This window comes from Eretmochelys imbricata, chromosome 10 (assembly GCF_965152235.1).
Source record: "Eretmochelys imbricata isolate rEreImb1 chromosome 10, rEreImb1.hap1, whole genome shotgun sequence".
In the NCBI taxonomy this organism is placed as follows: domain Eukaryota; kingdom Metazoa; phylum Chordata; order Testudines; family Cheloniidae; genus Eretmochelys; species Eretmochelys imbricata.
In genome coordinates this window covers 13,641,817-13,654,080 of record NC_135581.1, presented here as the reverse complement: position 1 = coordinate 13,654,080, position 12,264 = coordinate 13,641,817, and the positions used below count along the sequence as shown (strand labels likewise).

At 38.3% G+C, this 12,264-nt stretch overlaps 1 protein-coding gene across 2 annotated transcripts in view; it reads left to right on the top strand.

The window, feature by feature from the left end:
- DNAAF5 (dynein axonemal assembly factor 5) overlaps positions 1-12,264 on the top strand; it is a 41,743-nt gene that overhangs the window by 3,283 nt on the left and 26,196 nt on the right. For both annotated transcript variants that reach the window (XM_077828579.1, XM_077828580.1), the window contains exons 4-6: positions 140-255; positions 9,063-9,295; positions 11,680-11,892. In XM_077828579.1, coding sequence (XP_077684705.1) covers positions 140-255; positions 9,063-9,295; positions 11,680-11,892 — 562 coding nt within the window. The remainder of the gene's footprint in view (positions 1-139; positions 256-9,062; positions 9,296-11,679; positions 11,893-12,264) is intronic.

Sequence of the window (12,264 nt, the reverse complement as noted above, 5' to 3'; positions counted from 1 at the left end):
TTTGTCCCAGTGTATTCAAAGAAGTCTTCCAGTTGAGTGTAGAGGGGATTCTTGTTTTCCAGCAGTCTCATTTAAAAATGCATCCATTCTGTATGTATGTAAAGATGGGTGGTTCAAACACTTTGGTTTTATACTTTAGGCAACTGGCTGTGAGTTATTGGAAGAGGATAGGCTTGCAGTGGGAAAAAGAGAATGAAGAAGACCTTAAGGATAAGCTTGACTTTTATTCAGCACCATCTCATTATCCTGAAGGACGTGAGTATTGTAGAAAAGCACTCGGGATTGAAAATAACTGGCTCGAGAAGCTCCTCCTCAGTATATATGTATGCATAAAAGATATTAAGAAAAGGGAAGAGGATGTGAAAAATAAGTACTTGAAAGCAGTTGAAGCAGTCATAGTTGTCTACGGGACTGATCTTGTGAGGTGCTGAGTGCCCTCAGCTCCCACAAAGTTAAATGGGAGCTGAAGGTACTCAGGTTAAGCTCTATGTATGTATTTGCTTAAGGGTAGGATTTTCAGAAGCTGTTCAGCAGTGGTTTCAATGAGAGCATTATGTCAATGGTGAAACTCTCATTGACTTCAGTTAAAGCAGAGTTAGGCCTACACTGAGTGCATTAGAAAATCCCATTTTAACGAACTTCACCTCAAACTTTACATAAATCTTACTTACAGCTATAAAGATTGTACAGAATTGGTGCAAGTGCACAGATAGGCTTCACAAATTTTCTACAGAAGTTATTTTTCCTTTTTCCCCCCAGTAAGAAACATGTAGGCGTTTTTTGTTTGTTTGTTTCCATGGAGAAATGTATCAGCCTGAATTAAAATATAAACAAAACAAAACCATATGACTTTGTAGTGGGTTAGCATTCATAGGTTATGCAGACTTTATTAAAGAAACTTCAACAATTTCTTCTTTGTTCTGTATTGATACATAACTCATTTTTGTCAATCTCTCAAGTGTTCTATTGTAATGTATGTCTTCGCAACATTCTATTGGTATTTCTTAAAATTAAAATATATTGGTCTACCAAGAGCTATCATATCTAATGAAAACTAAACCATTAAATTATAGGCTCATGTACACATACTTGTGCTAGCTCTGAAAGCTAGCATGAGCATAAATAGCACTGTAGTGATAGCATAGGTAACGGCAGTGAAGGCATAGATGAGCTGTGCCAAGTACGTACCCACTGGTTTCAGGTGGTATTATACTCAGTACGTCTCAGCCTTGACTCTGCTGCTGCTACCCATACTACTGCAACTACACTGCTACTGAAACTCATGCCAGCTCTCATCAAACTAGTGCAAGTTTGTATACATGAGCCGGGGAATCACATCTCTAGCTCATAGTGCAGACGTAGCTATATAGCAGCTATGGGTTATTGTATTCAGTTTTCCAAGTCATCCACAGTATTGAATTTTTCTAGCATGAATGCAATCTTTCTGCCACTGCCCTAGGCTGTGATACTAAAATGACTCCTGGATGCCAACTCTGTATGTAAGGAAGTTAATCTGGTTTATTGAATATACTTTCTTGGGGGTGTGTGGGGGGGTGTAAGTATGTATATGTGTGTGTGTGTGTGTGTATATATATATATATATATATAAGAGAGATTTTGAATTATATGGTTTGAGCCAGATATGAGATCAACATGAAGTAGTTTTCAGACTTGTCAGTCTGTATGACAAGTGCCTCAACCACTGCTGAACAGTAGCTTTCTGATATAATGGGGTTTGCCATTCATCACATAGCCAACTCCCCCAGGGTAACAACTTAAATTAGTACAAGAGGAAGAAAGAAAATGCAACAAAGACCAAGCCTGGTGTATTTGAGCATTTCCAGTAATCTAATTCTTGCATGATCCTCCAAACAAGAGTGTCCATGCTGACTGGTCACTAGATGTTATTTTAGTTAACATCTATGAAAATTTAAGTTGGATCTTGTTCACTAAATAAAAGGTACTCTGTAGAAGAGCGTTCAGAGAGGCACTTAATCCAGCCTTCGGAATTCCTATTCCTCGTCTGCATTTCTGTCTCCAGTTCTCCTACCTTTTCTACTGCTATTCATCTGTTCAGACTTGCATCTCTGTTCTAATTAGTTACCATAATCACTGCCTTAATCAGCTGTAGGGATCCCTTTACCCTCTCCTCTGCTCCCCATTTCTTACCTTAATCAGCCTCCAGAATTTTGGTTCCCCCATCTTCCCTGAGCTGGAGGAGGAGGAATCTGTTAATAATTGAGAATATTTCAGAAATACTATACATTGCTAGTACCTTTACTCTGACCACTGCAATCATTGGCAGAACATGCCCACACTCTCAAAAAGAAGAGGCAGTACCTGAAAATGAGAATATATAAGTAAACTGTACTGTTAACCTTAAAATAAACAAAACCCAGATTGTGTTTTCACTAGAAAGGAGACTTATATGCATGCAAAACGTGGTTGGGAAATATCTACACTTCAGAAAAATTTAGGATTAAAGTCAGAAGATAAGGCCATAATTATTCTTGGCACATCTAGGGGTCAGAATGCACAACAGCTTGGGCTGATGGCTAGAATTAATTCATAAATAAATATAGACATTTCCATCTTCTCCTAAAACAGTGTTATCCTAGACACAGTTTCAACCTCTGTTAATATTTTCCTATACTATAGGAGCCATTTTCTTTTCTTTTTTTTAAAATAAAAACAAATCCCATCCACTAGTTGCAGTTCAATGAATTTAGAAGTCGTACTGCTCCTTCTCACTCCTAGGGGGCATATGATTATACGTATATCCACAGTATTGCAGCTCTGTTGCAAAATTCAGATTTATTGAATGGCGTCATTTCAGGTTTCCTGTAACCTAAGGAGTCATATTTTTCCACCTGAGTCAAAGCCTTTTCTGTTGTTATCACAAATAAAAGTAGATGATGAAGGATATAGCCATATAGGGCTAAATTGTGATACCTTTACTCACATTTGCTAGTAATTTACCCTGAAAATAGTCCCATTGGCCTCAATGGGACTTCACATAAAATAGCCTCTCTCACAGGGAGTATAAATTATCATAATCTGGCCCAAAATAATTGGCGAGTGGGATAGGACTCATTACTATTTGCAGTCTCTGCACACTGCACATTGAAAAAGGGATGAAACGATACTGCAATCTCCTCCACTCAGCAATAAGATGGGACTGGATGACAGGGCATTGATCACTTGGTAATTGTCCTGTTCATTTTCCCCTGAAACATCTGGCACTGGCCACTGTCGGAAGACAAGATACTGGGCTAGATGGACAATTGGTCTGAACCAGTATGGTCATTTTTATGTTAAGCTGTTTTTAAGGCAGAAACCATGTGAGGAGAGGGAGAAGAAATGAGAAGGGAGGGTTGGGGAGAGAGAGACCCTGAGACATTAAGTTCTTCCTGAACAGTGAGACTGAGACACAGCATTCATGGGATAGCATGAAGCACCCAAATAAATTTAATGGCAGAAAAGCTTGCTTCAAAATTATATTAAACTTCTAAGCAGATGTAAAATCAGCCAGCAGAGGGGGAGAAAATGGAAGCAGTTAAGGGAAACTACTGTACCTTCCCTATTTTCCAAGGAAAACTAGGTGGGCAACAAAGGCTAACCACTTCTTTGCGCCATATTATTTATACGTGGCTTTAACATTAATGTTGTGGCATGAAGCTTGTTTCCTGTCTTAGGTTTGTAAAGTTAATGTTTAAAACTATGCTTATGGATATTGGTGAGAGAGAGGGGGTTAAAGTGGGTAATTTATTGATTTGTACACTCAGATTTAACAGAACAAAATGCTCTTATGGTGTGAAAGAACAAGATCATGCTTGACTTGTCCCTACCTGCCAATCACGTCACAGAATCCCCAGCAACAAAATCCTTTCGATGACAGTGGGTTCCGGAGTCCTTTCTCTTTTGAAATTATATTTTTGTTAAAATTGTTTTACTTGGTAATGCTTGAATGAAAGGGGAAGCACGTCATAATAGTAACCGACATGACATATCTGCTTAGCCTTCAAGGCAGTCAAGTTGATCTGTTGTTCGTTTTTATTTTTTCTTTCTGTGACGTAAGTTATAAAATTAGCTTTGGGACATGTAAATGGTAAAAAATGCCTTTGCTTCCTCTAATGATAAGAGAAATATTTGTCCTGTTACAGGCTGTTCATATTAATAGATGGTCAGCCTCATGAATTTTTAGATAATCACCCATCATTCATATATTTCCTTTGTAAAGATAATGATAGGTTTTTAAAAATATCTGCAATGAAGGCTGAGGGAAAATTTTGCCCTTTTCCTGAATGTTGTGATCGGTATTCTAAATGTAAAAGAGCACGCTAAAGCAATCTTAGTAGTTGTGAAATAATGTTGCTGTTTGTTACCCATATTAAAATTAGAGTAGGACGGAGGAAGAAGAAGGTTCAAGAAAAACAGAAACTAGTATGACTTCTCGTAATTGATTCTAAAACGTTTTAACTTACCTTTGGAAAGGAGGATTGTCATGGAAAGGAAATACTTTATCCTCATTGTTATAAGTAGTTATTTGTGGTATGGTATTGCCTTAGGCCCCAGTTGAGACGAGCCCTATTATGTTAGGATCTTTACAAACACATAGGTTACAATATAAATAGACAAGATATACAAAAGGTGGGTGAAAGGATGTTATACCCTTTGACAAAGGGGGAAACTGAGACACAGAAAGTAAGTGACCTGTCTCAAGTCACATAAGCAGTCTGCAACTTCCTCACAATTCTGAATGAAGGAGCTGCCACTAGCATGAAAGGTGATCATACCTCTGAAAGGGTACTTCCATTGGTAATAAAAGCAAATGCTTCCTCCGTTAATTTTGTCCATGCAGAGGCCATTGCCTACTTTGCATTACAGCACATCATGCTCAGCACCCTATTGAGTATCTGTGGGTACTTTATCGTCCAATGGTTCACGAATCAGAAAAGAAACTATAACCATGACAGCACATCCTGCCTATTATCACTCTGTTTCCAAAAGCCTGATGAGTCTGAATAATTCTCCTCTTGCTTGCTCTCTTAGTTGAATTTTGTATGGGCCTTGAGTTTTTGGAGTTATTACATGTTATCTCAGAATATAGTCAAAAATGTCCTCCAGAGCTAAAATGAATAGTATCCATCGGCTTCTTTTTCTTTTTTTTGTCCTCTGCCTTCTCTTTAGCACTGGATTCCAAAATCTCTTTTCCTGAAAACTTAAATAAGTGAAAGTGAGGCTATTAAATTTTTCTTCAAAAGCATTAAAAGCATAGTAAGGTTTCTTATCCTATAGTTAAGCAAGGTGTCTCTGGAATGGGTCCCTTTACACTACTCAGTTCCTCTGATATGTTGATAGTTTTCACATGAAGAATCTAGGAATTCCTTGAGGAAAAATAAGTTGCTATTCTAGGAAGCATTACAGCCACTGGAGACCTCACAGAATCTGCACCAAACTCTTGAACCAGATCAGACTTTGCTACAAATGTTTTCATCCCAGATTACTGTTTTTAGGAAATAACCTCCTCCTACACCACTTGCAATGTCTTCACAAGTGTTTTATATTCTAGAATGGGTGGTAACACATCTTTAAAATGCCAAGATCAGTGAAGATGCACCTTCAAAAATTGGTACTAAGAGCAGTTCACCATTCAATATTGGCACCGTCTACATTACTGGTCCTGTTTCCAGGACCTTCTTTGGTGTCCTCTTCAGTGTTGTATTTACCTACACCATTTTCAGATAAGGTGCAAATGCAGGCATCCCCTATGAATTAATGCATATCATCAGGGATATGTGTTACCATGAGTGCGATTGATGAGGGAACAGCAAAGCTGATCGGTTTTGGTGTTCCTACCATGAAAGATAAAACATACCACAAGAGGGAACTTTGGTGCAACGTATTAGTTAAAATAACATATTTGTTAGTATTTAATTGCATCTTTTTTGAATATGTTTCTAGTGGAATTATTTTAATGGAACTTACCACTGGTAGGAAAGTGAGCTACTTCATAAGCCAGTCTTTGCTACAGAACTGTGTGAGACAATGCTCTGATAAAAGAAAAGTGCTTCGCAATGTTGAGCAAACCGCCCCAACGCTGCCCAGTTGTATCCGTTTTTTTAAATTCATCTTGCTTGCTAAAGTTCTGCATTAAGTCTTCAATGAAAAGATTAATAGATAGTTGCAGAGCCTTCTGAGGAAATTACCTGGTAATATTGTACTTCAGTCCCAAGAAGTTAATAATTACTTTAAGATTCCTTCCTGCCATTTACTTTTACTGCCAGATTGCATCTGATAGTGTCTCTCTAGCTATGCATGATAAAAGAGAAAAGGATGATTTACCACTGAGTCTTACCTGTGTCTTGAAATAAGATTAGGAATTTGTGGTGTCTTGTTGCAAGTTTTGTATTTATCTATGTATCTGTACCATCTGTTTTATATTTCAGTTTCTGGTATTTTAAGTTCCATTTTATTCTTTGTGATTATGTTTTAACACTTGCGTCTATTTGCTTCCTTTTCAAAACATATTATAAAAAGAATTCCATGATAATGAGTGATTCATTGTAAATCTATATTTCAGGATCTAGAATTCCTTCTTTTCCATTAAGGGCTGTAATGCATTTTCCTTAACCACCCTTTTGTACTTGCAAGCTAATGAACCTGACACCTCAGCCTTACTGTGCTTTGATCTCATGATGATAGACACTGCGGGTGGGGCGGGGGAGTGAAGGCTGCCCTAATATTCAGTGCCATCTATACAACTGAATGGTTTTCCATTGAGCAACCATTGCCTTGGGATACAGGTGCGAACAGTTTGTAGTGAGGGGGGGAAATTCTTTGACAGCAGGTAGCTACAGGAATTAAATGTCTGCATTTGAACATCTGAAATGAAGGAACTATTGAAAAGGAATGGTCAGAATCCTTTTTAAAAAAAACCTTCTGCCTCAGGTCAAATAGAATGCCACTCCATATTTGTTGTCTCAGGCAGATTTCCTCATTTGACCTTTGCTATTCACTGTCAATTCTTATAATCCAAGTGCTCTCTTCCATACACAAAAGAAGCAATAATCAAACAGTGTCTTATGTTTTAAAGAATTTTATTTTAAATAGTTACTTCATAGGCATTTTTTTACCTTGTGTCAGATTTCAATCTTTTGTATACCCAATGCTGTTTACCTATGATCAGATTTTTTTATTTATTTATTTATTTTATTTGAGCATGAGCTTTCGTGAGCTATAGCTCACTTCATCGGATGCATACCGTGGAAACTGCAGCAGACTTTATATACACACAGAGATCATGAAACAATGGACACAAATCAGATGTCAAGAATTATAACATTCATAAACCAGTCGGAGAACACTTCAATCTCTCTGGTCACGCAATCACAGACATGAAAGTCGCTATCTTAAAACAAAAAAACTTCAAATCCAGACTCCAGCTAGAAACTGCTGAATTGGAATTCATTTACAAATTGGATACTATTAATTTAGGCTTAAATAGAGGCTGGGAGTGGCTAAGTCATTATGCAAGGTAGCCTATTTCCCCTTGTTTTTTCCTACCCCCCCCCCCCCGACGTTCTGGTTAAACTTGGATTTAAACTTGGAGAGTGGTCAGTTTGGATGAGCTATTGCCAGCAGGAGAGTGAGTTTGTGTGTGTGTGTGTGTGTGTGTGTGTGTGTGTGTGTGTGTCCCCGGGAAAAGGGGGGGGGTGAGAAAGCCTGGATTTGTGCTGGACATGGCCCACCTTGATTACCATGCACATTGTAAGGAGAGTGGTCACTTTGGATGAGCTATTACCAGCAGGAGAGTGAGTTTGTGTGTGTATGAGGGTGGGGGGGGTGAGAAAACCTGGATTTGTGCTGGACATGGCCCACCTTGATTACCATGCACATTGTAAGGAGAGTGGTCACTTTGGATGAGCTATTACCAGCAGGAGAGTGAGTTTGTGTGTGTGTTTTTTGGAGGGGGGTGAGAGAACCTGGATTTGTGCAGGAAATGGCCCACCTTGATTATCATGCACATTGTGTAGAGAGTTGTCACTTTGGATGGGCTATTACCAGCAGGAGAGTGAGTTTGTGTGGGGGGGCGTGGAGGGTGAGAAAACCTGGATTTGTGCTGGAAATGGCCCAACTTGATGATCACTTTAGATAAGCTATTACCAGCAGGACAGTGGGGTGGGAGGAGGTATTGTTTCATGATCTCTGTGTGTATATAAAGTCTGCTGCAATTTCCACGGTATGCATCCAATGAAGTGAGCTGTAGCTCACGAAAGCTCATGCTCAAATAAATTGGTTAGTCTCTAAGGTGCCACAAGTACTCCTTTTCTTTTTATGAAGTACAAGGAGGCACACTCGCCAATTCCTGCTGTGTTCTGACACCCTGAAAAGAATATTTTTTTTTCTTTTTTGAAACCTGTATATAATGTTTCTCATGCTATTTCAAAGTTTTCTGACTGCTGCGTGCTGTCTCAATTGTGTTTGAGCCAGGGACACCACCAACCTTGTTTTGAAAAAGTCCAGCTTTTCTTGTTTTTCTTTTTGTTTGTTTGCTTCCATTTGATTTTTAAAATAACAGTAAAAAGGAGATTATCTCTTTGTGTCATATGCTTTGAGATTGGCTAAAATGCATTTGCCATGTTGGGCGGTGAGCTTCTTATTTTCCTTCCTCTCTCCTTTATACATTTTTTAAAAAATAAAGCATGTAATGAAAATACCAACTTTCCAATGATATAAGTGCTTTGAGCTCTACTAATGAAAATTGCTATATAACACCAAGGTGGTATTAATATTACTTATTAAATAACTACATTTTCAAAGTGTTAAATGGAGTTTAATAGCATTGTGCAATTAAAAAGTCAATGGCATTCTCCCAGATAAAGCCACATGCAGTGCTTTGAATCATGTACTTCACATAGAAGCAAAAAAGACATTATTTTTGTTATGAATCAACACCATTAACCTTTTCTAAAATTTTCTGCGAAGCATTTGTAGTGCTTTTCCTGAACTTTCCTTCTGTTTTTTTTGTTTTGTTTTGTTTTTTTTCCCTCTCCTCCTAGTGGTTCGACCAGAATTGGGATGTCGGGAGCTTGTTACAAGAAACCTCTCCAAAATTCTTCCAGGTCTCTGTCATGATGTAACTGACTGGGTTGAAGGCACAAGAATAAAAGCATCTCAGCTTCTGTTTATATTATTGCTACATGCAGAGGATCACATTACACAGCACATGGAGCTACTGCTTAGAACTTTGTACCGAGTATGCTTAGATGAAGAGAATAATGTGGTTAGAAATGTGAGTTTGCCTTTTTTAGATATCTACAATACCCTAAATAGAGACCCAATCTTAAATAGTCTTGAGTGTATGGGGCTATTTCCTTTAGTTCCCAGTGAAGTCCAGGGGAGGAGAGGGAAGTGCTCAGCACCACTCAGGATTGGGTCCATGTGGCTAAAATTAAACTATTTTTAATTAACTGAAAATAAATTTTAAAATATTTTACTTAACATGTTGGGAAAAGTCCTCATCCTGTAATTGAGCTCAAAGGAGCATTTGGCACACAACAACTAACAACATGAGTGAACTGGGCCAATAATTTCTCTCCCCTCTCGTTTCTTTTAAGGGTCCTAAACTCATGAGTTGCCATCTCACTCTTCCCACAGGATATAAAATAATGTTACAATTGCCACTTGTTAATAGTGCTTTGAATCTCATTTCTCTTTTATAAAATGTTTCAAAGAAATACTGTTATGGGAAAAGATGATGCTAGTGATTCTGTTGAACTCAGTGAGAGTTTTGCCAGAGTACAGATGCATGATCAAGATCCCCAGTAGTTTTAAATGTTTTTAGGGAGGATGTTAAAACATTTTGTAGATTTTTATGTGTATTTGTTAAAATAAATTTTATTTTTGTATGATTCATGTGAAGACCAAAACTGAGACTATTCAAATAGTTTTCACTTCTTGTGCCAACAAGAGAAGCATTAACAGCCTCTTAAAAATCATAAGCACCAGATTTAAGTGTAAATGCCTTGGGGCAACAAATTCCATTTTAAAAATATGTGAAGTTCATGCCCTTTCTAGTTAATTTCACTTGTTATCTCTCAGCGCATAATCTAACCATAACATTAAGGTATGTTTATTTCATATGATAGCCATCAGTGTTCAGATACATCAGTTATCCAAGTAAATGCTTCCTTCCCACTGTTGTGTTTAGACAAGAAATAGAACACTTTTTCTAATCGATTTATGTAAGCCAGTGCCTTAAAATACACAGTTCTTATTGATTTTTATCTACAGGCAAAACTCTCATAGATTATCAGTCACGGCTGCATTTACAAAATAATTAAACCAAATTTTTCAAAGGGTATAAAGAATGGAGGTTTTTTTATATAATTTTAACAATTAAATCTCATTCCTGTTTGTTTATTTTACTGCCACCGGAACACACACAAAATAAGATGTAACAAAAAGTTCCATTGCCAGTTTCCAATTTTTGTTACTTCCACATTGCCTGGACTATCCGCAGCCAGTATATGTCAACAAAGGTTGGTTTTCCAAATCAAGCTTCTGTATGGGATAGTGCTATTATGGAAGCCAAATGAAGTCTGGATTTCATTTCTTATCCTTACTTCTCTCTACACCCTCTGCATTCCTCCTCTTCTCACAGACTGCACCCTCCTCCCATATATCAGATTTTAGATCTCTTCACACCCATTCTCCCTGATTCTATTCCACACGTGTGGTCCTGAGCCAGAGCACTTTAGGCTGAAGTTGATTCTGTTCTCACAACCTAAGCAGAGGTGCACCTGATCAGTACTTGGAGGAAGAAAACTCAGAATGTTGTAGGAAACAGTACTGGTGATTCAGTTAGGGGCATTCTCTGCCCTGTGAGTCATCACTGAACCAATGCCCGAGCATTGGGTTAGGGGATTCTAAGGGTATGTCTACACTGCAGTTAAACATCCGTGGTTGGCCCATGTCAGCTGACTCGGGCTCAGGCTGCGGGGCTGTTCAGGTGCTGTGTACACATTCGGGCTTGTGCTGGAGCCTAGGCCTTGGGACTCGTCTGCATGCCAGAGAGGGATACATAGTACTTGGCAGCCCTGCTAGCACCGAGAATGAAAGATTGAAAGGAGCAGGCTCTTTCTGTATGGAGTACACAATGCTATCACTAGGCTGCCACGTATACTTGACTCCTCTGCATGCCAGAGAGAGATACAAAGGTGCTTCTCTAAAACACAGTTTTGAGAGGAGTGTGAATGCAACAAAAAATGGATTACTTCTTTTTTGAGTTTTGTTTATATATAAATAAATGAGGGTAGGGGGTGTGCCTCAGACCAGTTTTCGCAGGGGTTGGGGGGACCCTGAACCAGGAAATCTGGGACATCTGGTCACCCTAAGCTAGAGATCTATTACACTGTGCTTTACAACTTTCTCATGAAAGTTTGAGTCTGATGCTGAGAAGGGTGCTTGCATGCCTTATTATGAGCTTTCTGAACACATGTCAAGAAAATTTTTTCATGCATGCAGTCATTACTGAGTGAGCGGAAAGGCCTATAAGCCAATTGCTGAAGTATTTAAAAAACAGCTGGAATCATAAAAAGAGGAAGGGCCAGGATATGATGAATGGTCTTTGTGTTTTCAAAATAATCCTCAAGTTATGTTTATTCTCTTTTACAGTGTGTGAAAGCAGCAGAGTTGATTGGAACATTTGTTAACCCTAAGGTATCTCTGAAGTTACTGGTGTCGGCCCTTGAAAAAACACCTATGCCTTCTTATCTCATGATTCTAGCTGCAGTGATACGAGGTTGCCCAAGACAAGTCTTAAAGCCTCATTTGTCTTATCTTGCCAACACACTCTCACAACCTGAGATCTGTCAGCGATCTGAAGAGGTAAGGATAAATGGAAAATCCAAAACAGCCCAGGACTTAGACCACTGGTTCTCAGACTTTAAGTCTTAGCATACCACATCTAAAAGCCAAAAGTGATTGGCAAACCACTTTTGTTGTTTTTAACTGTAGTTTATAACAGATTCTTGTTCTCATACTATACTTCAAATCCATCTGCATGCCACCTGATTGTGGCCCACATACTGTAATTTGCGAACCACTGAGTTAGACTATACCTTACTTTAATATAACTTTTTTTTTTCAATCCGCAAAATTGCTTGTAAAATTTTCTAAAGTAACAAGTCCCCTTCTCGTACCATGGAAATACTGACCAAAATAATAGCAGTTCTGTTTAAATTATTGTGCACACAAGTT